We start from the raw sequence: 26,824 nt of genomic DNA on the forward strand, positions 1-26,824 counted from the left end.
CTAATTGGGCTTGGACTTAAATCTCCGAAATTCCTAGGATTACTAGGGCTTCTAGGACTCTCCTAAGCCCTATAAATAGACCTCTAAGCCTCACAATTGAGGGGGATCAGACGAAGACGCGCCGGGGGCGCCGTTCTTGGTTGCTTTCCGTGTTTTCTGGGTTTTTGTAGCTTGAAACTCGAATTCTTTTGTAAGTTTTTAATTTTAATGAAGTAATTTAGTTTCTTTATGATTTCTTTTGTCATGAGAGGCTAATTCTTCAACTAAGGTTGAAGATGAAGCCTCACCATTGATTAGTTTTATATTTTTATGTTTCGTTCGTACAAATCCGTCGTTTAATGTAATGTATGTTCGTTTCAGTTCAATTGTGTGACAAAATTGTGATTGATTGTTGTTTATAAATCACAAAAATGTTGGATATTCGTTGTGTTTCATCCAACGGATACATCGAATGATTTGATTGAGACTTATATCCATTGTGATTTACGGATACAATGGATGATTTGATCTCAATTGGATATTCGTTGTGATTTGTAATAGAGATGGATTCATCGAATGATTCAATTGGTTTATAAAAAAACAATAGAACATATATAGGGTTTAATTGTTTGTCGGATGCATGAATGAAAACATAAGAATGTATGCTTTGATTTGGTGAGGTGAATTCTAAAACCTTAGTCGTTTATCTTTTGATTATTTTTATTTTATTTAGTTTATGTTAGTTTATTTTCAAGATCAAAATCATTCGGAACTAGGTTAAGATATAATTGATTTAGATAGAAATTAAATTTCACAAACACAATTCCCTGTGGATCGACCTCGCACTTGCACACACACTATATTGCACACGACTCGTGCGCTTGCGAGTACAATTAAATTTGTACATCAGAGAGCCTTATTAAAACTGGACAACTCCCTAAAACCCATTCCCCCTCGCTTCTTTGAAACCCCCAGCTTCTCCCAACTCATCCAATGGATTTTAGCTTCCTTCTCTTTGTGACCCCACCAAAATCTTTGCATCAAATTATTAATTTCCGCACAGAGTCCTTTAGGGAGCAAGAAGACACTTATGCTATAAGTTGGTATGGCTTGTATTACGGCTTTAAGCAGCACTTCTTTTCCAGCTTGTGACAAAAAGTGTGTCTTCCAATCGTGCAATCTTCTCCACACCCGATCTTTAATACTTTTGAAGGCATTGGTTCGGGACTTACCCACAAGGGCTGGTAAGCCCAAATAAGTATCAAATCTCTGGGTTGGAGTTATGCCTGCAATCGCACTGATCCTTTCCACTTCATTTCGGGGCGTATTTCTGCTAAAGAATATAGCAGTCTTTTCCTTATTCAGCCGTTGACTTGATGCGCCTTCGTAGCACTGGAGCAATTTGGTCAAATGATGCCAATGATGAACATCCGCCTTACAAAAAAGTAAACTGTCATCCGCAAAAAAAAAAAGGTGATTCAGCCGGGGACCTGTCCTAGAAGTAGGCACCCCAACCAATCGCCCTTTTCGGTCTGCTCGCGACAATAAGGAGCTAAGGGCTTCAGCACATATAAGGTATAAATAAGGGGAAATAGGGTCCCCTTGTCTAATTCCTCTAGTGGGCCGAATTCTCCCTGTAGGGATACCATTAATCAAAATGGCATATTGAGCTGTAGAGACACACATTATCATGAGCTTAATCCATTGTGGGTCAAAACCCAGTTTCTTCAAAACCTCCTCCAAAAAATGCCACTCCATCCGGTCATAAGCCTTACTCATATCGAGTTTCACCGCCATGAAACCATTCTTACTCCACATACGTGAGTGCATGGTATGGAGTGTCTCGTAAGCAGCTATAATATTATCCGTAATAAGACGACCAGGGAGAAACGCACTTTGGTTAAGGGAAATAATGCTAGGAAGCACCATCTTAAGTCTGTTTGCAAAGACCTTTGACACAAGTTTATAAATAACATTGCACAAACTGATGGGTCTAAATTCATTTACACATCTCGGATTTTTAGTTTTAGGAATGAGAGTAATATATGTTGAATTCACATCATCATTCATAGAACTAGAATTAAGAATATGTAAAACATTATTGCTAACTTAGAGTATGTTATTATTTATAGGTTTAATGTCCAATGTCTAATTAATTAGTTAAAAATAATAATAATAATAATAATAATAATCATATTCATAGGTTCAGTTAATGTGTGTACAATTAATTGATTAAGATCTAAGGGTACAATATAAGCATATAACTAACATTGTATATAGTATAGACTATGTTATTATTTATAGGTTTAATATCCAATGTTCAATTCATAAGTTAATAATAATAATAATAATAATAATAATAATCATATTAATGTGTGTAAATAAGTTCAATTAAGATCAAGGGTATAGTATAATAATAATAATAATAATAATAATAATAATATTCATAATAATCAATTAATCATAATAATAATAATAATAATCTGAAGATTCTCAACCGTTTAGTATTAATAATAATAATTAGTATTAATAATAATAATAATCTCAACTCTCAGGTCTCAAGAATCTCAACTGTTTAGTAAATTAGTATTAATAATAATAATAATAATAATAATAATAGTAATTAATTAATTATTATTAAAATAATAATAATTACTACTATATATTATTATAATAAATATGTAGTACTACACTACTATGCACACACGGTTTCTTTAATACTTTAGTTAATTAAACGGTTAAGATTTAATTGATATAAATTTGCATTTAATTTTAACAGTTTAGATAATTTATTGGAAAACTAAAGAGACGAGCTCACCTGAAATTACCCATACTAGATTATTCTGATTATTTGAATTTTTGAAAATTTAGACATTTAATCATAGCCGTCCGATTTAATTTGATTTCATCCGAACCATTGGATTTAGTTAATGGAATACAGCTGTAATCCATTACGAAGGTGAGAGTTATATGGTGTTGCACATGACACTATGAGCCCATTAATCTAACGTCTTCGATTGAATGATAAAATAAAAATTAAAATAAATGGTCAAGATTATTTATTGGAGAACGTATGGAACCGGTTTCACCAACACACACACGAGGACGATACACTCAGTCTCGGAAATGTACCCCACGCACGCACGGTCTACGGGTCTGACAACAATTATGAGACTCTTGGTTTGCACGCAATGGACGACAGTCGTCCAATTTTTTTTGATTTAATTTCAGCCGTTGGATGCATGTAGTGGACGCCGGCTGTTAACCATGTTCTAGCGTGGGATTTATTGGTGCATCCAAATTTTCGTAAGATTCCCCTGGTTGAGATGATCGAACGACTTAAAACCCCCCATCGCACTCGAGGAATTCATCAACGGCTGTAAGCTCGCACGCACGCACGGTCATCGAGACTGACAGTGTACCAGACGTCTCGGTATGACCACAAGCCATCTCAGCCCTCTAAATTTATTGATGAAATATTGGCCGTTGGATGGGTTTAATGGAAGCCAGCTGTAATCAATTAAATCGCGTGGGAGTTATATGGTGTATCGCAAGCTCCGTAAGCATGCCATGAGTGCTTCGATCTAACAAGTGAAATTAAATCTTGATGATTTTTATAGAATCGACGGACTCTATTAAATAAGCACACCAGATTCAATTACAAACGGCCGCATGTGAATAATGTTTTGGTAAACTAAAGGTTTCGACACGTGGCACGCCCAAATCGATTTAATTAATTCTCTCTCCAAATCCAGCCGTTCATTTGTTAAAATTTTTGCTATTTTCGCAAATCTAACGGCTGGGATTGAAACCGAATGTTTGTAAATTCTAAACCAAACCAGAAACCACTAACCAGTAACCAATCAAACTTCAAACCATCACCCTCGTCACTCTCACTGACTCACCCTCGTCCCTCGTCCCTCGTCGCTCTCTATCTCTCTCTTAATTCCAGTCTTTCTAGAGTTCCAGTTACCACTACGGCAATACCAGAGAGTTGTTTGACGGACTGGTTTGAGGGCTAGATTACTAGGGTGATGGCGAGAGAGAGATGATCCATTGAATACAGCCTATTGTGAGCATTCAATGCATCTCCCATCATTGTTGGGGAGTTGAATGCATGTATTCAATCCTTCTCAACCCCCTCCCAACAACCCGTTCTTTTCAAATTCTCAATCGAGCTGTTGATGGATCATCTGATATTGATATAATGGCGTTCTAAGCAGTTGTACTAGTTTTGTGAGAGAAACTCTCTTTAGATATCGCGTGACTCGAACCAGAAGAGGATACTAATTTTTCTTCTATACCGTCTAATCTCGCCGTCGAATCCCCATTTTTTTGTGTTCCTTCAATTTTTTATTTCTGTAAGTCTGTTCATTCAACTGTTTGGTGACATTTTTGGTTGTTGACATGTTGTGAGTTGTCTTCTGGCAGTTTATCTTCTCCAAGCCCTAGCTCATACCGACAGCAGAGACAAACATGATGGCTCTTGATCTGACTGTGACAAAAATAGCAATTGAGTATTGGGCTTTCTGTCATCATAGGTTTATGTCCCCCCCCAATCGCCCTTTTATACTCGAATACGAACCTATGATGTATGCAGGTCACTCTGGTTGTTCAGTTGAATAAGTTTGAACTTGTTTGCTCTGGTTTCTTGCTAAGTGCTAACAAGAGAAAAAGTTCTGACTTTTGAGAATCCAAAGAGCCTCTCTTAGTCTCTTCTGCATTTAAGTTATGTTTTTCTCATGAACCCTAGTTCCTAACTATTTCAATTTTGGCAAGTTTTTTTATTTATTCCATTTATTATGTTTTGGCTGTTTGAAAATTTGGTAAACTAATGTTTCTAATATCTTAATTTCAGGGAGGAAGGTCTATCGAATTTGCAAGCTACAATCCCAATTGGCTTTTGGAAAGTGCTTGAGCCTTGAGGTTTTTAAAAAAACTTGCTATGTTAAATTGTTATGTTACTATTTTAATTTTTACTAATGTTCTATGAATTATTTTTCTGTTTTCTGTTTAGGGTTAGAACAATTATGAATTACTTTTCTGTTTTCTGTTTAGGGTTAGAACAACTATAAATTACTTTTCTGTTTTTTGTTTAGGGTTAGAAAGCTAGAAGTATCTCATCAATTAAATTTTTTAGGGAAATTATATCTAAAATCCTTAGGTAAACGCGCTTTTATTAAAAACTCCCTGAGTTTTTTTTTTTTTGAAATTTAGTCCTTGGGTCACTCGAAACTACTAGAAAACTCCCTACCGTCAATTTTTGTTAACTTCCGTTAGTCTACTCAAAACTCACCGTTTTATCTAATTAAAATATTATTTTTTTTATTAATTTAATTTTTTTAAAAAAATAAAATTAAAAAAAAATAATAAAAAAATTGAAGGGTGGCCAGGGGTGGCACCGCCACCCATGGCCACCCCCCCCAACCCCTATGGGGTGGCCGTAAGCAACCCCAGGTGGTTTGGGGTGGCCTCAAACCACCCATGGGGTGGCTCGAGCCACCCCTTGGGTGGCTTGGGGTGGCTCGCGACCACCCCTTTCCACCCAAGGGGTGGCTCGTGGCCACCCCATGCCCCCAAGGGGTGGCCGCGAGCCACCCCTTGGGGTTTTGGGGTGGCCCGCAGGCCACCCCTCCACCCATGGGGTGGCCGCGAGCCACCCCTTGGGTGGAAAGAGGCCACCCCAAACCACCTGGGGGTGGCCGCAAGCCACCCCATAGGGGTTGGGGGGGGTGGCCAGGGGTGGCACCGCCACCCTTGGCCACCCTTCAAATTTTTATTTATTTATTTTTTTTTAAGATTGAATTTTTTAAATTAAATTAATAAAAAAATAATATTTTAATAAGATAAAACGGTGAGTTTTGAGTAGACTAACAGAAGTTAACAAAAATTGACGGCAGGGAGTTTTCTAGTAGTTTCGAGTGATCCAGGGACTAAATTTCCAAAAAAAAATACCTAGGGAGTTTTTTAAAAAAACGCGTTTACCTAAGGATTTTAGATATAATTTCCCAATTTTTTAATTAACAATTACGGAGATTACGAGTCAATCTATAGAATTGGAAGGTATTGAAGTTGATGTACATGATGATACACTTACTGTGATTCCTACACCTGGATCTATTGAGTCTGGTAGCACTGAAAATAACCCAAGCCAACCTGTTAACACTGTTTGTCCTGCTGTTGGTGGGGTTAGGGCTGGGGCTGGGGCTAGGGCTAGGGATGTGGATGGGGGCGATAGTGCTGGGGATGGGGATTGGGATGGAAATGGCCTGAGTGAGAATGGACAATATCAAAAGAGGGAAAGGCAAAAGACTTCCAAAGTCTGGAATGACTTTGTTTCAGTTACAATAGGGAGGTTAAAAAATCACAATGCAATTGGTGTAAGAGATTGTTTGCTGTTGGAAAATCTAGTACTACCTCAACCCTAAATAGGCATTTGACTTCATGTGTTAGATATGTTGAGTTTAATAGTGCTAAAAAGCAAAGTACTTTGTCATTTGAGCATAGCAGTGACAATGATGGTGTAGGAAGTTTGACAAGTTTTAGTTATAAAGAGAGTAGGGTTAGGGAACTTGCTTCCCATATGGTGCTATTTTACGAGTACCCTTTTAATATGATGGAGCATGAACTTTTTAATAAGTTCATGAGGGCCTGCACACCCCACCGAAAAAAAATAAGCCGTGCAACTGTTAGGAATTATTGCATTACCACTTACCAAAATAAAAAAAAAGGAAGCTGAGAACACTTTTGAAATTGGTTGACAAGGTGAACATCACCACCGATATGTGGACCTCTTGTCAAAGAATATCATATATGGTGGTGACTTGCCACTTTGTAGATTCAACTTGGTGCCTTCAAAAAATAATTTTAAATTTTTGCAATGTACGTCCTCCACATTCTGGTGTTGTGATTACTGATGCATTAAGGAATTGTTTTTCTGATTGGGGAATTGAGGATAAAATTCATACCATTACTGTTGATAATGCTTCAGCTAATGATTCTGCAATTAGAATTATAAAAGATGACTTTGAGTTGAAGAATGCTTTGTTGGTTGGGGGTAAGTTGTTTCATGTTAGGTGTTGTGCACACATTACAAACTTGTTGGTGCAATCTGGGCTTTCTGAAATTAAGGGTATTATAGATGATGTTAGGCAAGGCATAAAATATATTGTGGCTTCTAAAAGTAGGTTGAATGTCTTTAGTGAGATAGCAAAGACATTGCATTTACCCTGTAAGAAACTGATTTTAAATGTCCCCACATGTTGGAACAGCACCTATTTGATGTTGGACACTGCAATTAAGTTTAAAGAAGTGTTCCCTAGGTACCATAGAGTTGAGCAAGCATTTCAGTGGGTTGTAACTCCAGAACAGTGGGAAATGGTGGGTAGGCCTGGGTATCGGTCAAAACGGTCCGGTTTTGGACCTTATCGGTTATTAACCGATAATTTTCGGTTAAACGGTTTATTAACCGATACCGAACCAATAAGAATTTTAACAGATAATTTCGGTTAAAACGGTATACGGTTAAACAGTTTGGTTAAACCGGTTAACCAATTTAACCGAAAACTTTATATTAATTTATTTTGTTGGGCCAAAAATGAGTTTTTTTTTTTTTACTTTTGAGAGCCCAAATACTCTTTGTTGGGACCCAAATATTTGTTTTTTGGGCTAAAAATTGAAGCTTTTTTATATTGATCCACTTCAACTTTTTTTTTTTTTTTTTATATATATTATCAAATACATTTTTCCAAAGCAAATGGACTAATTAACATGATGAATGCTAATTAGACTAGCAAAACTAGTTAATGAAAAATGCTTTCACAGTTTCACCAAAGGCAAAGAAATCCCATCAAATCCCATCACTTTAAAAAAGAAAAATCAAACCTACCCAAACCCAAATTAAAATAAAATTCATTAATGAATAATAAACAAAGTATTAACTAATTAAAGTCACTTAGCAAAAGGAAAATAAGTCATAGGCAACACCATTACACAAATATAAAAGCGAGAAAACATAAAGATAGTGATCAATATGGATAAACATCAACATCAACACGGTTACACAATAATTTTCTTGAGCCACCTCAAACATAGATTATCTTCAATTCCTTAAATCTGCTTCCTTCAATAATCCAACAAATCAAAACATAAATAAAGTGAATCGCTATTAGTAATTAATATTAAAGAGTAAGAAATAAATATCAAATAAAAAAAAAATAAGATGCAAAAAACTTACCAAATACTTTAAACAAAATATTACCCCGCAAAGTTCATCCATTAAGCCTTAATTCGCGTCAAATGTGAGGGAATTAGACAGAATTTCTGCCACAATGAAATTTTTAAAGGATTAGTAAAAATAATTTAATCAAATAATTAGAATAATGAATAAATTTGAAATTAACAAATATTACCCGACTCAAGCTTGTAGCTTTCTTCATCTTCAATATCAGGCAAGAGTGACTCAACATACTGAAAATTGGGAGAAGATCTCAACCAATTTTGACAACAAATAAGAGTTTCCATTGTTTTCGAAGCCAAAGAACTCCGAAAAGGATCTATGATATGACCTCCGGTGCTAAACGCCGACTCAGAAGCAACAGAAGTAAGTGGAATTGCCAGGACATCCCATGCTATCTCGGCAAGAATTGGAAACTTTACCTTATTTACCCTCCACCACATTAAAATATCAAAGTTGTCACTTGGTGTCTCCACCTCTTCCGTATAATATTGCTCTATCTCTGTCCGACACATCATCACATTTTTGGACGCCCGAAATGAATGGTAAATAGCTAAAGGATCTTTCTTATTAGTACCCACACCCATTCCTTCGGAACTTATGCAACTACGCTCTTCATTTCCAAACCTAGCCCCACTTTCATTCTTAGCATATTGCTCATATAACCGGCCCAAGACATCCTTTAATTTTTTAACAATTTCTGTTGCTTTTTGTAGACCCACATTTGTTTGGAACCAAAATTTTAAGATGGATATCTTGTAACGTGGATCAAGCACCGAAGCAACAAACAACAAGGGGTTAATGGCCAAAATTTTTTCCCAATACTTATCATATTTCTCTTTCATTTGCATTGCTATGTTACTCAATGAATAATCATTACTTTCACAATACTCATCCAAACAATGATAAACATTTTGAAGAATACCAAAAAACAAGTTAGAAGTTGAGTACAAGGAACCCGACATCTGAATTGTTTCGTCATAAAACACACGCAAGAATTTAACAATGTGTCAAACCTTATTCCAATCATCTTCATTTGGAGCCCCCAACACATCCCTCCCTCCATTATCATCATTCAAATAATGTACAAAATTCGAATCTTCATCTAAGATAAGATTAAATGCTCCTTCATACTTTTGTGCTGCCTCCAACATGGTATAAGTAGAGTTCCATCTAGTGGAAACATCAAGAGTCAAGGAAGACCGACACCCAAGATTCTTCCTTTCTACACAAGACTTAAAGAGGGCTAATCTTTGGGGGGATCCCTTCACATATTTCACCATATTTCGGACCCTTTCAACTGAATCATGTGCATCCTTCATACCCTCCTTCACAATTAAATTTAGAACATGGGCACAACACCTCACATGAACAAACTCATGGCAACAAATAACATCATCATTGGACATATTTCTTTTACTAAACTCACTAATTGCTTTATCATTAGCAATTACATTATCAAGTGTTATCGCCAACACACGGGTAATCCCCCATTCCACCAAACATTGCTCTATTTCCTTGGTAATCGTTATTGCCTTGTGATCCGACACTTGGTGAAATGCCAATATTCTTTTGTGATATTTCCAAGTAGAGTCAATGAAATGTCCTGTTACAACCATGTAATTCATATTCTGAATTGAAGTCCAAGTGTCAGTTGTCAAACAAACCCTTTGACCAACCATCAACAACTTCTTTTTGATTATTTCTTTTTTGGTCATAAACAACTTAACACAATCCTTCATCACTGTATAGCGAGAAGGAAGCTCAAAACGAGGTTCAAGAACCCTAAACATTTTCTTAACACCCATCTTCTCCACAATTGAAAAGGTAAATTCATCAACAATAATCATTTCACAAAGTGTCTCCCTAATAAGTTTTTCAGAATACTTCCCAACAACTAGGTTATTACCAATACTACCATCACTCTGACTCTGCCCGGCCATAAAGGTGAACTTAGACTGAGAGCTATCTATTTTTGCTTTTAAGCTCTTATACTTTTGGCATTTTTTGAAATGGTACAACATGCTAGAGGTGCCATTTTTTGTCCCATGACATTTATACTGAACCCCACAATAGTTACAACTTGCAATAGGAGCCTCTTCAGAACTATTTGCATCTTTAGTAAAATGGTCCCACACTGAAGATCTTTTTGTTCTTAATCTTTTTTTACAAGGGATTGGGGGTCGTCGACCACGAGCATGACCATGAGATGCTCCCCTAGAACCCCTAGAACCAGTACATCTAATCCCTTAGGTATCCAACTCATCAGATTCATCAATATCATCAAAGGTCTCTTCATCAAAGTCTAAGTCTTCATCAAAGGTTTCTTCATCATCTATGCCTATGGGACAAGAAGAAGTAGCTAATGTTGGAGGTCGAGGTGCAGCCATACGAACTTCTGAAGTAAAAAAGCAATGGTTGATTTTAATTAGCTAATGTGACAATGTTTGACCTATGGGCTATGACTAAAACTCAAACTACAACTGGACAACCTGTAACATTCTATCTCTACCAAACATTCAATCATAGGTATTATGACCTCAATTTCATAATAGAAGAAACAATTTGAACAACCTACAACTGGACTGAAAATCCCAGAATTCATGCATACTTAAAACCCCAACCTCAAACTTTATTCAATTAACAAGAATTCAAGAGAAAAAATATAATCGGCCAGGCTAGATAACAAAACAACTAAATAAGTAAACAACAAATTTAACAAAAGAAAAAAAAATAAAAAAGAATTCAAGAAAATTCAAGAAAAAAAAAAGGGGGAGTGAGGGTCAAAGCTTGTTTACCTGTGAGGCTGTGAGTCACCGTAGCACCAAGAATCCGAGAGAGCCAAGAGTGTTGGCGTGTTGGCAGTGTTGCGATTTGCTAGTCTGCGACTTGCGACTTGCGAGAGATCAGAGAAGGGACAGATCGAGACCGAGACTGGGGGCTGTGTGAGGCTGAGAGGTGTTGGGACTTGGGGGCGGCCGCACCTGAGCAGTTGGCGGCAGCAGATGGGCGAGTCACGAGTGGGCAACAGGGCAACGGCGAGAAACCTTAGGAGAGACCGAGAGAGCAGAAAGGCGTGAATGATTTACTGATTTTAGACTAAAGTGGGGCTTAGGGTTCGACCACAACAGAGGTTTATATAACCTCTCTAAAACGGCGACGTTTTGGGACTAATAAGTATAATCGGTTCTTATCGGTTAAACCGGTTAACCGATAAGAATCCCTTAACCGGACTGAACTGGACCTGACCGAATTCCGGTATACTTTTTTTAATCGATAAAGATATCGGCATATCGGCTATGGTTTATATCGGTTTGGTCGAAACCAGTAGATGACCGGTAATTGGCAATCGGTTAATCTGCCTAGCCCTAATGGTGAGTAATGTGAACCAGGTTTTGTCAGTTTTCAATGATGTAACCAATGTTGTATCTGGTAGTGAGTACCCTACTGCAAATCTGTATTTACCTGAGGTTTGGAGGATGAAAGAAGTTTTGATGATCAAGTGTGATGATAGGAATGAGTACATGAGGTCAATGGCAAGTAGGATGATTGACAAATTTGATAAGTATTGGGGTGATAGCAATTTGTTGATGTCCATAGCTGCTGTCTTGGATCCTAGATACAAGATGAAGTTGATCAATTTTTGTTTCTCTATCATTTATCCTTTGACCGAAGCTTGTAGTCACATTAACAATGTGTTGGCAGTTCTGAAAGAGTTATTTGAATCATATGTTTCTGCCCATACAGCTTGTATATTGCAAGAAACTGCCCAAGTAAATGCTCATTCTTGTTCTTCCTCAAGTGCAATTGTTGGAGATGTGGTGTCCAAAATTTCTGAAGGTCGATCAAGGTTTGCTAACCATATAAGAAGTAGTGACATCATCCGGCTCATTAAAACAGATTTGGATGTTTATCTTGAAGATGATGTCTACATTTGTGGTAAGAATGAGAATGGAGTATATATGAAAACAGATTTTGATGCTTTGGCATGGTGGAAATGCAATGCCTTGAAGTATCGCATCTTGTCTAGAATGGCAAAGGATATCTTGGCTGTTCCCATAAGTACAGTTGCTTCTGAATCCTCCTTCAGTGCTGGTGGTAAGGTTATTGAACCCCATAGAGCATCATTATCCCCTGACATTGTTCATATGCTCTTATGTGGTTCAGATTGGGTGAGAACACTTCATGGCATCAAGAAAAAATCTGCTGGTGAAGTAAGTTTTGTATCTAATTTATGTATTTAGACTATTTAGAGTTTTACTAAATTTTATTTATGTACGAACTGGCCATATTAAATTTGTGTTTGTTTTTGTAGAAATTGGTTGAAGTGGAGTTGCCTACCACTACAACTACAACTACCTAAATGTGATGTGATGCAGAATTTCAGACAAGGAGTGTATTACTATTACAATCTATTTCAGTCATTTCCTTGTTTAAGTCTGTAATTTGAACACTTCATTTTTGGTTTTAGTCTCCCTTTGCTTATTAAGTCTGTATTTTGATAACTATGTTTTATTTTGAAATGTTTGGATTCAGTCTCCCTTTGCTTATTAAGTCTGTATTTTGATAACTATGTTTTATTTTCAAATGTTTAAGTGCCATATTGTACTTTTGTTGGAAACTCTCTTGATCATTTGAGCCTGTTGAGGTAATATCTTTCTTCCTTGTTCATTTAATTGTTTTCATTCTACAACAAAAATTTGATTATTTGAAAATTTGATTATTTGAACCTCCCTTGACTCGTTTATTAAAGGTCAAAGACTTTTTGCGTCTTTGACTAACTAAATGCAAGGGAGTAAAAATTTGCTAACAATATTTTTGGTTTGTTTGTGTTTGCAGTGATTATTCATTCCTTGGGTCCTTGTCTCCGCTTTTAAGAAACTTCATTAAAAGCTGCCACATATTTTCATATGCTAGTTACTATTTACTAGTTTGGTATTTTTAAGTTGTTGCATTTTATATACCTGAAAATCTCTAAAAAAATGTGTTTATAAATATCATATTTATTTCTTTATGCTACTGATTTGAGATTAGTTGGGATACACATCATACACTGGTTTATGCAATTATGCAATTATGCTTATGCTTTTGTGGTTGCTATCTGTTGAGATTAGTAGTGATACATTGGTTTATGCTACTGCTTTTGCTATATGTTTGTGGCTTGTGACTCAATTTCTAATTTATTTTATGCTGCTGCTATCTGTTGAGATTACTTGTTTTTTTTTTTTACCAACTGTTATTCTTTCTACTAATTATAGGTTGTATAGAATTAATAGTTTTGGTTGATTAACATGATTCTATTATTTTGAATTTTGCACATTTGACTATTTGAGTACATAATCTATTATTTCATATTTCCATTATTATACCATCTATTGCGTTCATGTACAATGTACATCACACTGCACTTCTCAGTTCTTTGCATGTTTTACTAGTTACTATAATTTGATGTACATGTTGATGTTTGTTATGTGTGGCCAGTGTGGGTTTAGAAATTAGGCTGTGGCTATAGAAAGTCCTTACCAATTTTGTTTTATTTCTAAAGCACCCTAATTATGTTGCAAGAGAGTTACAAACGCCAAACGGCTAACACCTTTTTTTTTTTTTTACATGGATTGCAGACTTGCAGTGTGGGTGTGGGTCACGATCAGGCTGGTCAGTGTTAACTGGCAAGTGGAACACATCACACATATACTGTTTCCTGATATCCTCATTTTGCAATGTTTAATTTTATGTGCATTTACTCATCTAATTTTTAAATACTTACTAATTACTCAATCTTAAGTGATAAAACTCCCTTGACATCTTGCAAGGGAGTTAAAAACATTTAACACATTTCTTTTCTTCATTGAATGCAGTGTGGACAGTGGACTGGTGTGGATAGCTGGTGGCCAGGATGAAGAGTAGTCTCTTTCGATGAATTTTGGCTTTTGGTCATTTGACTCATTTCAGTCATTTATAATTTCTTCAATTTGATTTGTAATTCTTCTATTTGTAAATTAATCTGTTTTCTTCAATTTGAAGTTGCTTGATTTGTAAGGCCGTAATATAATTGTCTAAGCTTGTAATTTTAGGTGTTTTTAATTTATGCTTTCATGCTAATGTAATTTGTAAGTTATATTTGTCCTGGATTTTACATTGGTAATATTTGTCCTGAATATAACTTGTTCTAGTGAATCACTGAATCTTACCTAATTTGTAATTGGCATTTGGAATTACCTGATTTGTAATTGGCAGTTGGAATAAACTTGGAACATTGTTGAATTGTAAATGTGTTAGAATATAATTCTTGATTGTTATTGTTAACGATCCTTAAACAGGCCGAGCTACCCGTTTAAGGCTTGAAAGGTTTTCTAACCGAGCTCGAGTTCAGGCTCAGGCTCGATTTCGCCCTTTCCAAACTTATGTCTCTCTATCGGGCTCGAGTCGAGTCGAGTCGAGTCGAGTCGAGCTAATCGAGGGCTCGACTCGACTTGCATATTCCCATTATCGATCCCAAGCGTGTCAAATTCATTAACGAGTCGATCTTGAGCCGGGGTTTACAAGCTCGGCTCGAGTTCGAGACCGACTTGCATATTCCCATTATCGATCCCGAGTACGATCCCGAGCGTGTCAAATTCATTAACGAGTCGATCTTGAGCCGGGGTTTACAAGCTCGGCTCGAGTTCGAGACCGGCTCGTTTCTTGGTTTGTTTAAATGAGCCAGTCCAAGTTTGCCAAAGCTCGGATCGACTCGGCTCATTTACAGGCCTACTGACACCTACTCATAGTGGTGCAATAACATTTATATATAATAGACACAAATGCTTAAAACCAAAGGCAATGGAGAAAGGATTGTTTTGTTTTTAAAAAAAATGGCAATGGAGAAAGAATTGATTTAAAAAAAAAAAAAAAAAAAAAAAATTACACTTTACTCCCTCAAAATTTGAAAAAATTTTCAATTCGACCTCTAATGATTTAATTTTTACAATGCACTCATCCAAATTTTCAAATTTTTGCAATTCGATCAATCCGTCAGTCAAAACGGCTTTGACTGACGGAGCAGTGATCATATGATCACTGTTGGCATTTTGTTCCCCAAAATGCTCTCTCATCCCAATTACACGCATGCACGCCTTGCTGCCCACACACACATCCAATTCTTTCACAAATCTCACACCCACGCTTCGTGTTTCTCATCAGCTCTTCACCCACCGTTACTTACCACCGACTTAGGGCTTGCCCAACCGTTAGGCGAGTTAGGCCGGTGCCTAGAGCCCCAAATTTCTAATGCCCACAATTTTTTTTTTTTAATGCCCAAAATTTTTTTTAATAAGGCCAAAAAAAATTTGCATAAAGGCTATCAACATACTTTTTTGAGGCCCTCAACATGCTTTAAGAAAAATATTATTATTTGTTTATAATATCAAGGTCCAACATGCTTTCTTGAGGTTTTCAACACGCTTTAAAAAAATAATATTGTTTTTTTTATAATATGGAGGCCTTCTGCATAATGGCCATGAGGCCCTCAATAGTTAACATGTTTTTTTAAAAAATAATATTATTTGTTTATAATATCGAGACCCTCTATAAAATAAGAACAAAAAAAAGAAATCTGTGAAAATGCTGAAAGATAAAAATAAGCCAACTTAATTTAAGTATAAAGAACAAAGAATAAAGTCAAAATGGTAATTTTAGTCTTAAACAAAAATTCACTAAATGCAGAATCTTATTAGGTAAATATTTCCTGCCATATTAAAATAATTATTATTTAATTAATATTTAAATATTAAAAAAATAAGACCTAATTTTAAAGTTTTGCGGAAGGCTCAAATACACTGGGCCGGCCTGCACCGACTTGTCCACCACCAACCCAAGAATTCTCCGTCCATGCTGTCGTGGGATTGCTCGAACCCCGAAGGGTCCTCCGGCAGCCCCTACGGCCTGTTGTTCAACGCGCTCGCTCTTATACCACTGTGGAACTACCTGCTGGGTTCGCTGATCGTCGCCGTTGTGTTCCTCTACACTTTCCTAGAAATTCATTTCCTCCAAGATTTGTTTTCCGGGTTCAGTGGGAACTCCGTGAGCTTGACTCACCACCCTTGCTCCCATATCTACGACGGCGTCGTTACCAAGTACCGCGTTCTTCACGGCGGGTACGAATATATAACCAACTCTCGAGGGAAAATAAGCTTTCTTTTCCTCTTATTTCTCGGGAACCAAGCCAGTTCGATGAATTTTTGCAATGGTTACTTCTTGGTGCGGAATGTTGGTCACTTTGTAATGATAATTGTTGGATGGGGAATCAAACTGCGCAGGTGTTTGGCGACGCCGTAGCTCTCAAGTCCGCATATACGGACTGTTTTTCTGAATTTCCTGGAGACCTGAAGGTTACTTTGTTAACTTGGGTTGGGCGTGGGGCATTTTGGAGAACAAAATGTCGACAGTGATTGTTGTTCTAGTCAAAACGGCTTTAACTAACGGATTCATTAAATTGCAAAAATTTAAAAGTTTAAAAATTATATTGAAAAAATTAAAACATTGAAAGTCGAATTAAAAATTATTTCAAACTTTGAAAGATAAATTGGTAAAGTGTAATTTCCTAAAAAAAAATAAGAAAAACTTTATTTTAGACCCCTGAACTATCGTGCATTTTAAGAAGATCTTAAAAATTTAAAAACTCTCAATTTATACTCTGAACTTTCAATTTCAATCAATTTATCCCCTCCGTTAACTTCTAACGGACTTTCAATTACCCATCGATTTTTGTTTAAAAAAAAACTAATTAAAAAAAATTAAGAATAAATTTAAAATTTTATAGAAAGTAAGAGATATAAACGCTATTTTATCACTTTTAATATTTAAAATTTGATAATTGAAAATAAACTATTTAAAATTAAATTTTAAGTATGTAAATTGTGAAATTTTAAATTTTAGGAGAATATTCTTAAATTATACAATAATTTAAAATTTTATAGTGAAATTTTTTGAAACAGTTAATGGTACGATAATCAGGACACCTCAGCAACTTGCAGATGGATTGCTGATACATAAATGCTGCTTCCAGTACACCGCCCTTTCTGGTCCTTCTCATCGGGTCCTTCCTTTCCCTCGCTCTCTCTCAATCAATCATTCAATCAATCAATCGCTTTCGTCCTTGCTCTCCTTCCATTACATTATTGTTTTTAATTCATTGCACCACCAATGCCGTTTTCACCATTTCTCGTTTCTGGAATTTCCTCAACTTCACTTCCACGTACGAGTTTGTGATTTCGTAGCTGTTTGATTCACTTTCCGTATTATTCTCACTGTTTCCCGCTTTGTTTGGCGACGCAGATTCCTTGAACACTGTACGTGAGATAAATAAGAATGTTTAGTATAAAAATTTTTTAAAAAAATTTATTTTTGTAATAATTTTTTATTTGAATAATAATAAAAAATAAATAATGTGATATAAAAAGTAAAAAAAAGTTATAATATTTTGATGTTAATATTTTTGAGAAATAGTGATGAATGGTAACAAAGAAAAAGGAAAAGCTTTGCCAAACAAAGCCTCCAGCATGAGAGTTGCTATTTTTAAAACGATCCAAATATCTTTTAATTTTTAATTTAATAGTGAATTTAAAATTTTATAAAAAATTAAGGAGTATAACGCATATAACAGTTATTTTATTATTTTTAAGATGAGATATATTATATCAAATTGAAAGTTCATGAAAGTAAAAATTTGGGTAAAATTCACTTAACTCTTTCAAACTATCACCCCAGTGACAATTTATCCCTCAAACTATCAATTACAACAATTTATCCCTTAAACTACCAAAACAATGACAATATACCCCAAATGCTATCAAAATGATGAAATTACACATATAAAATTTTCAATAAGACAAAAATACCCTTAAAATTTTGAAAAAAGAAATTAAATTTTAATATTTTTTTTTTATTTTAATAAGGGTAATTTCGTTATTTTGTTAAAATTTGGGGTACATTGTCATTGTTTTGGTAGTTTTAAGGGGTAAATTGTCGTAATTGATAGTTTGGAGGGTAGATTGTCATTAGGGTGGTAGTTTGAGGAGTTAAATGGACTTTACCTTAAAAAATTTTAAAATGGTTAAATACTAAATACTTCCCTTGGGTTTCATTACTTTATTTTTTTTTCCCTCTTAGGGTTTGATTTTTATTACAGGGGGTCCCTGTGGTTTTGATAATAAACCACACTAGTCCTTCTGTCAGTTGACCGTTAGTTGATTTAACAGAAATTCACGTGAACCAATCAAATGTTGACACGTGACATTTACTTAAAATTTTTTTAATTTTTTTTTTTTTAAATTAAAAAAAATTTGGGGGTGGATTGGGAGCCACCCCCATTTGCCCGGATAGGGGTGGCTCGACCACCCCCTTGGAGCAAGGGGGTGGCTCGGCGCCCAAGGGGGTGGCTGAAACCACCCCCATGAAGTCTAGGGGGTGGCCGAAACCACCTCTAACCATTAGAGGTGGTTTCGGCCACCCCCAATTTTTTTTTGGTTTTTTTTTTTTTTTAAAAAAAAAATAATTAAAAATAATATAAAAATAATTAAGTAAGTATCACGTGTCAACATTTGATTGGTTCACGTGAATTTTCGTTAAGTCAACTAACGGTCAACTTATAGTAGGACTAGTTTAGTCTATTATCAAAACTACATGGACCTCCTGTGATAAAAATCAAACCCTAAGAAGAAAAAAATAAAACAATAAAACGCCATGGGGTATTTAGTGGGGTATTTAACATTTTTAAAAATTTAAATTTTTTTTCGAAATGCGTGATAAATGATAATAAAAGGGTATAAGTTTCCATAATTTTGAAACACGGCAGCGTTCGAAACAAAAACACATTTACCCGCTAAAATTATTTAATTTTCGTATGCTCCTTACGAGCCCTAGCCCCCGGTCGGTTCTCTCTACCACCATTCTCCCTCACAACCACCATCAGAAGTTCTCTCCCTCTCTCTCCGCGAAGCGGAAGAGAACCCTTTCTGGGATTTCAAATCGGGCATCGCTGCTCATAACCACCACACGCTGCGGAGTGGAATAGTTGCCGAGGAACGACAACATCAATAGTAAAAAATATATGGTCTCTAACCTCACCTATTTTTGCATGGGGATTGACACCCCTGGTAAATCAGAGATTCTTTCTTTTGATTTGTTTCTTTCTTTCTTTCTTCTTTTCTCCGTTTGATTGAATTCAGTACAGTGATTCTTGGTTTAGATTTGTAGGTCTCTTCAAGGAGATCTGTTCCACATTGTGTAGCCGATGTGTTTGATGATTTTCTGCTGCGGTTTTTGATTTAGGGCTGTTGGGTTTTTCAGTCATCCTCTTATTTATTTATTTACTTCAAAAAATTTCTTGCTCCCACTTTGAATTAAAATGTGGGTTGTGGTTGAGCTGCAAGTTTTAAATATTGAAAGCCTTGGCGTCTAAACGGCTTTCGAAGAAGAAGAACAACTAAAGTTTGATTCTTTTGTTTTTTTATACTCTTCGAAGTACTTTGTTATTTCAAATGGGAGATTTTTCATCTGTTTGCTAAGTTCCAAACTTTGCTTTTGCTTTCTTTGTTTTAGTTGTTCATGTGATTTTTAGTTTCAGACAGATTGTGGTTAGATCTAACTGTTTCACACTCCAAAAATAGAACTAGGTTGAAAGCTCACAATGCCTCCTTTGGCTGGTCTTTTTTTTCTTCTTTTCTTTTTGACTCTTTGAAATCAAAGAACATTGAAGAACTCCATTGTTTTTTCTTGTATTTCCAAACATCCCTCCTGCACTACGGCACTACTATACAACTAGAAAATAATTTTTATAGGGTCTTGGCACAAACCAAGGCCTTTGTGCCATCCAATATGAAGGCGACACATCAGCGTTGAACACTATAACAAAAATAAGGTGTTTTACTTAATCTTTTTTCTAGAATACTTAAAACAAAACACCTTCTAAAATAACCTTTTCGTATTTTTCTTCAAAACCACCCCCAGCCACCAACCTACCGCCAGAGACGCTGTCGAAGACAACGCCGGCGACGACAGAGAAAACCAGAGATTGAAGTTATGATTAATTTTTCCGATCAGTAGGGGGATTTTTATGCGCAAAACTGTGTTATTTGCCGAAGATATTCCTATAACCAAAAAAGATAAAATAAAATAAAAAAAGAACTATATTAATATATTCATTTCTCTTGTAGTTTTGGGCAAGAAAAAGAGAAGAAAGGAAAGGAGGGCGAGAGAAACGTGTGTTGGAGAGATTTGTGAATATGCATATGATCAGCTCTTGTTTCTAATTTTTTTTTCTTCTTTTTTGTTTCCTTCTCCCTTCCCTTCCCTTTCCTTTTTGCCAATACACTGTGAATAAATAATGAAAAATAAATAAATTTGGGTGTGAGTTCATTCTTAGTGATAATCAACCTTTAATATTCATTTTTAAGAAGAATGAGAGCAAAATTAGCATACCCGACGTCGTCTCCGGCGGCAGGTTGGTGGCTGAGGTGGTTTTGGAGAAAAATATGAAAATGTTATTCTAGAAGGTGTTTTGTTTTAGGTATTCTAAAAAAAAGATTAGGTGGAACACCAGATTTTTGTTATAGTGTTCCACACTGATGTGTCGACTTCTTATTGGAGGGCATAAATACCTTGGTTTGTGCCAAGACCCTATAGAAGTTATTCTCATACAAACTAACATAGCGTACTCTACCCAAGAGAGAGAGAGGGAAATGAGAAAGCTCTAACTAAAGTAGGTAGCTTGAAGGTTGGGTCCTTATGGGTTACAAAGAAAGCAAATTAAAGGAGTTCTCTTAACATTAGTGAAGACTTCTCTGTATAGACTTTGTGCATTGTTATGTGTTTTTCTTTTTTTTTGGTAGCTTTGTACCCTTTGCTTTACCTTTCCTTATTCCTGCTTTGGAAATGCTTGACATGCTACTTGCTATAATTTTTCCTTCATATTAATCTCTCCTTCAAAGTTTTAGAGACTTCTTTTCGTACACCTTACCACAAGCGTTGGTACTTGTTGGATAGATGGCAGTGCACATCATCAACCTAATGTAGCATAAAAATACACTCCGGGAGAAATTGCATGCAATCATTTGATGTAGGCCACGTTGAACGTTTCTGAGCCTGGTCTCTATAGCTTAGTGATTGTAATTTATTTATTTATTTATTTTTTTCATTTAAAAAGAAGAGTATATATAGATTTAGGTCATCGACCCACAAACTAGTCAATTGTAAAAAATCTCTCTCACATATGTTTCCAATTGCATCCGCTTCTAATTTTTCTCTTCGTCTATCACATTTAAAACTCGATGTTCTTTCATTTTATAAACCCTCTTACAAGTATGTTTGCTTTTGGAGTCTTTCATCCATGTAAATTTTTTTTTGTTCCTCAAATTTCCAACTGAGTTTGATTTTTCAAACCAATTTTTGAAATGATTTGTCATTGGCCACTTTCTTTCAGTGACTGAACACACTTTGATTGTCTCTGATACGTGTTGACTGGTGAGTTCATTCCTAGTAGCAGTCTAGCAGAATAGAGGAGTGTTAGGTTTACAAACAAATTTTACAGAAAAAATTTTACAAACTGATGTGACACAACATTATTAGGTTTTTCAAAATTTGAACTTATCTTATATCTAATCATGTTGTGCCACATTAGTTTATAAAAGTTTTTCTGTAAAATTTGTTTGTAAGCCTAGCATTCCTCAACTGAATAAGGGCACAAGTGATGCTTGATTTTGTTTTCTTGCTATTTATTCATTAGCATCTCTGTAAATGTTTTCTTGCTGTATGTACTATCTGTTTATTCTTATTGTAATTACTCAGCATGTTTTCTTCTTTTTGATTTTTATATTTTTAAGAGTCAAATGTTTTAAATTCTTGTAGGGATCTCATGAATGATGAAACCTGCTTGAAGGTTTATAATTTCTAGTTTCAAATTATGTATTTTTGTACGAGTTGATTACCTTAAGATGGTTTATTCTATTATGTACACTAGAATTAGGGATGAAAAGGTGGTTACGGTAACTTAGCGGTTATTAGCTAAAACCGTTAATCGTAACTACCTCGGCAGTTTGTAAAATTCACTAACTGCTTTCGCTAACAGCCTCTAATAACTGCTAACCGCTTTTTAAAAGAATTTAATTAATTAATTTTTTTTTTTTAAAAAAAAAACCAAAACGATATTATTTCTATGGTAATACGATAATATCATACTACATATGGCATCGATTTTAGATATTTATACATTTTTATATATATTTAAAATTTTAAACACTAAAACAATATTTTTTCATAATGCGTAATTCCTAACCGATTTAAATATGGACTTAAAAAGATGCACTTCATTTCACATAAAAAAAAAAAAAAAAAACCAATTTCCGAATTCAAATAGAACCACCACTAATTGTCCAATTGACACAAAAATTAACCAAAGGATTAGCTGTGGGAACCAAACAAGATGAAATGACCATGGATTTGACTAGAAAAAACAGAGACGCAGAAATAAGTTATTAACCAGTTCTCCCTCTTTGATATCCAAGTGTCGAAATGATCCATCATATATCGTTTCATGATTTTGAGAGAATCTACCAGAAGCGTACGTTTTTCATGAACAATTAAGAAGCAAATTTGGCAGGTAAAGAAAGCAATCAATGGTGTCCCTCCTCACAAACAGTGAAAAAACACTTCCGGGTCCGTTCTGACGAATACCCATTTATTTCAACATCAAACCTAACCCAAATGGGTCTCTCTAAACTAGCATTCCCTGTCAAAATCCATACAGAAACAGAAGAAAGAATCACAGAAAATCGAAGCTATAAACCAAAGCCCTAAAGGTCCAGATTGACAATATTCGATCTGATTCAAATATATTTAAATATATTTGGTGGGTTTTGAAAAATATATATATATATTTTTATAGTTGATCGTAAAGTAGATTGTTGAGAGTTGAGCGTGAGATGAGTGTAGGTGAGGGGAGATTGAGGATGAGCAAGTACCAGCGGGAAGTGAGTCCGGAGAGGGCCAAAGTGTGGAGGGAGAAGTCGCCCAAGTATCACCAGATTCGGAAAGTCCCTGTGCTTTACTATCTCTGCCGGAATCGCCTGCTCGAGCACCCCCATTTCATGGAGGTCCCCCTCTCGTCCTCCGACGGTCTCTACTTGAGAGGTTACCAAACGCCCGCGTTTCCGTTACGCAAACCAACAAACTTCTCCTTCTAATTTGATTTTTCTTTTCTTTGTTTTTGTTTGACTTTCTGCAGATGTGATTGATAGGCTTAATGTCCTGAGAGGCAGAGGGATGGCTTCCATGTATTCTTGGTCTTGTAAGAGGTGAGTCTCAATGGCGGCGCTTTGTCCTTCCCTCTTTGGATTTTGCTCTGACTCACTCATCATCTTCTTTTCTGTTAAAATGCAGAAGCTACAAGAGCGGATTTGTGTGGCATGACCTTTGCGAAGATGATCTCATTCTTCCGGCTCATGGAAACGAGTACGTTCTCAAAGGTTCTGAGCTCTTCGAAGAATCGGACTCAGGTAAAAGGGGAGTATTTGAATTGCCTTTGGTTGCACCTGGCAGAGGTTCTGTTTGATTGATTTGGCTGGTTTTTTCAGTATTCAGATAACAAAAAATTGAAAAATTTGAAGCTACCCATTGGTTTAATTTCTCATCTACACAATCGAAAGGGGGATTATTTAATCAATCTGGAGTATTTTCCTTTACAGATCGATTCAGTCCCATTGGAAATGTCAAAATGCAGAGCTTGAAACAATTACCAGAGCCTGCATCTTCTAGAAGCCACGATGATTCTTCCTCTTCTTCCAGCATGAATGGAAAGGAGACAAAACATTCCCAAGAAGACGAGGTCTCTCCTCCGGTTCAACGACCCAGTTCCTCCAGTGTTTCTCCGGAGTCTAGAGTTGGAAAAAATTCTTCTTGGGGTGGTTCTCTGAGCTTGACAGAGTACAAGGTTTACAAGAGTGATGGCTTAGCTGATGCTTCGACGCAAACTGACGAAAATGGCAGACCTAAGGCCAGAGAAACTTGTACAAGAGGTGTTTCGACTGATGATGGGTCATTAGAACCTGAATGTAGCGAGATTTCTCAAAGTCAGGTTTCACGAGTGAAGGAGAATTTCGAGATTTCTAGGGATGCCGGTTCACCTCCTCCTTCTAGCTCTAGTGCATCTTCATCGGGTGGGAAGACGGAAACTTTGGAATCCTTGATTAGAGCTGATGCTAGTAAAATTAACAGTTTTAGGATTCTTGAAGAGGAAGAAATTCGGGTGCCCACCAACGCAAGGCTAAAGAGCACAAATGTGTTGATGCAATTGATCTCATGTGGGTCGATATCAGTGAAAGACCACAGTTTTGGCCTTATTCCTACATACAAACCCAGGTTTTCCCATTCAAAATTTCCCTCCCCATTGTACTCTACTTCATTAATGTTGGGGGAGCTTGATTGCTTGACGGAGAATCCAATGCTGATGGGCCTGAGGTTGGAAAACAAAGAGTATTTTAGTGGGAGCTTGATTGAGACAAAAATGCCCAAGGAGGAAGGAGATGGAGCTAATTCTCTGAAACGTTCTTCTTCCTGCAATGCTGCCAGGTTAGTTTGTTTCCAATTCTTTTCTTGCAATATTATATCTTTTGAACAAATCTCTAGGGCTTGATTATTAGAGATTAATCTAAAACTAAATAGCAAGCACAAGAATTGCTTATTGTGGTTGACAGCAACCATTCCCCTCTTAGAATTTCTGGATTCATGGATGGATTCAAATGATATTAATCATATTTAACAAGATGGAGGACAACTACATTAATCAGAGACATCTGCTTAGTCTTAGTCGTTCATCTAAACCATTTGAGTCTTTCCTGGAATATGTTTGTCTGGGACTGTTAACCATTCTCAGTTGGGAATGAATTCTCGGGGCTCCCGGCACTTTTGAATATTGTTTAGACTTATCAACCTTTTAGACAAGCCAACATAATGCTTAAGTTCCAATCTTTATTGCTTTGGGAGCCATGTTTGATGACCATGCTCACCTCACTTGGCCTTGTGCCTACATGATAATGATAGTTGAAAAAAAATATTAATTTGATGGATAGAATATGTGTGTAATCAATAATAAATAAAGAGAATTCATAGTGTTGTGACTGGGATGTATTTTTGATTAGGTTGATTGACAAGAGTGTTTAGGCTTGTGAGGAACTTGAGCTGGAGTCAGACTCAATGATTTTGTCAAGCTTGATCCTATTTAAGTGAGCCGAGCTTGAAACATACTCAATCCAGTTCGGCTTGAGAGAAGAGTTATTGGTCCTCAAAGTGCATAAAAGCTTATTTGTTTCCAATTCTCTGAAAAATAAATATAGGGAACATATTGTTGAGCACACCAATATACTTGCGTTAATACCAAATTAATGGTATACTTACTTTCTTTTTTATTGTTAATCTTGATTTGTTTGCTTTGAATGTGGATATTTTCTTGAATAAAAAATGACCAACTACTGGGGAGTTTAGCAGAGTAATGGGTCAAGAATTGTTAATTGAGATAGGCATCCTTTGGGATTATGCCGGTCATATTATACATTGTCTAGTTACTTCCTTACAATTAACCCTTAAAGTATGAAAACTGAATGTCATGTCCAGGACATTTAATCAATTCGATTCAACGGAAGAGAAAGAGGAGTCAAACTCTGGACATTCAAAATGTATCCCACGATCAATCAAGAGTTCATTGAGCAAGCACGCACGATGTGAATCTATGCGATCTCCTATTTCCGACAAACCAAGAAACTCTTCAGATGGAGTGGACAGGTCACATACCGCCACTCCCTGTGTAGCAAACGGTGGCAGTAAGAGAATCACAGAGCCTTCCTCGGGAAGAAGGCAATCAAAGAGGTTAGATTCCTTCAGAGAAGAGAAGGAGAAGGTGATCAAAATCGAAGAAAGTTAAGTGTCGACTCTGCCCCATTTTCACAAGAGGTTCCAAAATTATCATTCTGATCCTACTATCTTGTTAATATTGGTTGACATTTAGTATTGATTTTATCCTACAGGCTTGCTTCAGGAGCTCGGGTTATAATCGAATCCACATCACATTGTGACACCGCCGTCTGCAGCTCTTAGGAAATGGGTTCATTTTTCCTTCCATTTGAGAAAGGTAACTTAATTTGGAATTTCAAATTATGGAAAGACTTGTTGGGTCCATGGAATGATTCTGTAAATCTGGAAAGTAAAAAAGTGAGTAGGGAATAACTCATTTGCTGAGGGAGCTGGCAGTGCTGGTGTGGTCCTAGTGGACCAAACTCTTCATATTTTTTGAGCTTTCTTAAATGGGATATAACCTTTTCGTGTGTAACTACAGTTGCAATATCTTCCTCTTGCTGTCCTGCATTGTCTTGTCAGAACCATAAAATAGCGAAAGGAGGCCTAGCTTGCTCTTAAAGTTTTTATGCGTTTGAAATTTGAATGTTTTTTTCTTCTCTTCTGACCTTGAGCCCTTTAATGATGAATTTAATCCTTGGCAAAACTAGCTCCTTCTGGGATACCTTTGCCAATTGCCACCACACCCGTTGAAAAGTTAATAAAGGGCTAAAAGCTTCTTTCTTTTTT

General features: G+C 36.1%; 2 protein-coding genes across 3 annotated transcripts; both read left to right on the forward strand.

Annotated features, from left to right (window-relative positions):
- Positions 1-11,586: 11,586 nt before the first annotated feature.
- On the forward strand, positions 11,587-12,578 carry LOC132162920 (zinc finger BED domain-containing protein RICESLEEPER 2-like). The gene is made up of 2 exons (XM_059573131.2): positions 11,587-12,429; positions 12,531-12,578. The coding sequence occupies exons 1-2, from the start codon at positions 11,587-11,589 to the stop codon at positions 12,576-12,578; spliced, it is 891 nt and encodes a 296-aa protein (XP_059429114.2).
- Positions 12,579-23,091: 10,513 nt separating this feature from the next.
- On the forward strand, positions 23,092-26,570 carry LOC132164717 (UPSTREAM OF FLC protein (DUF966)). Of its 2 annotated transcripts, none has more exons than XM_088519124.1 (6): positions 23,092-23,380; positions 23,475-23,544; positions 23,630-23,745; positions 23,935-24,817; positions 25,859-26,160; positions 26,250-26,570. In XM_088519124.1, the coding sequence occupies exons 1-6, from the start codon at positions 23,173-23,175 to the stop codon at positions 26,336-26,338; spliced, it is 1,668 nt and encodes a 555-aa protein (XP_088375250.1). In that variant the 5' UTR covers positions 23,092-23,172; the 3' UTR covers positions 26,339-26,570. The 2 variants fall into 2 exon arrangements, with proteins under 2 accessions (XP_088375250.1, XP_059431252.2); XM_059575269.2 differs by having other exon boundaries at positions 26,269-26,570.
- Positions 26,571-26,824: the final 254 nt, after the last annotated feature.

This window comes from Corylus avellana, chromosome 8 (genome assembly GCF_965113065.1).
Source record: "Corylus avellana chromosome 8, dhCorAvel1.hap1.2, whole genome shotgun sequence".
Classification (NCBI taxonomy): domain Eukaryota; kingdom Viridiplantae; phylum Streptophyta; class Magnoliopsida; order Fagales; family Betulaceae; genus Corylus; species Corylus avellana.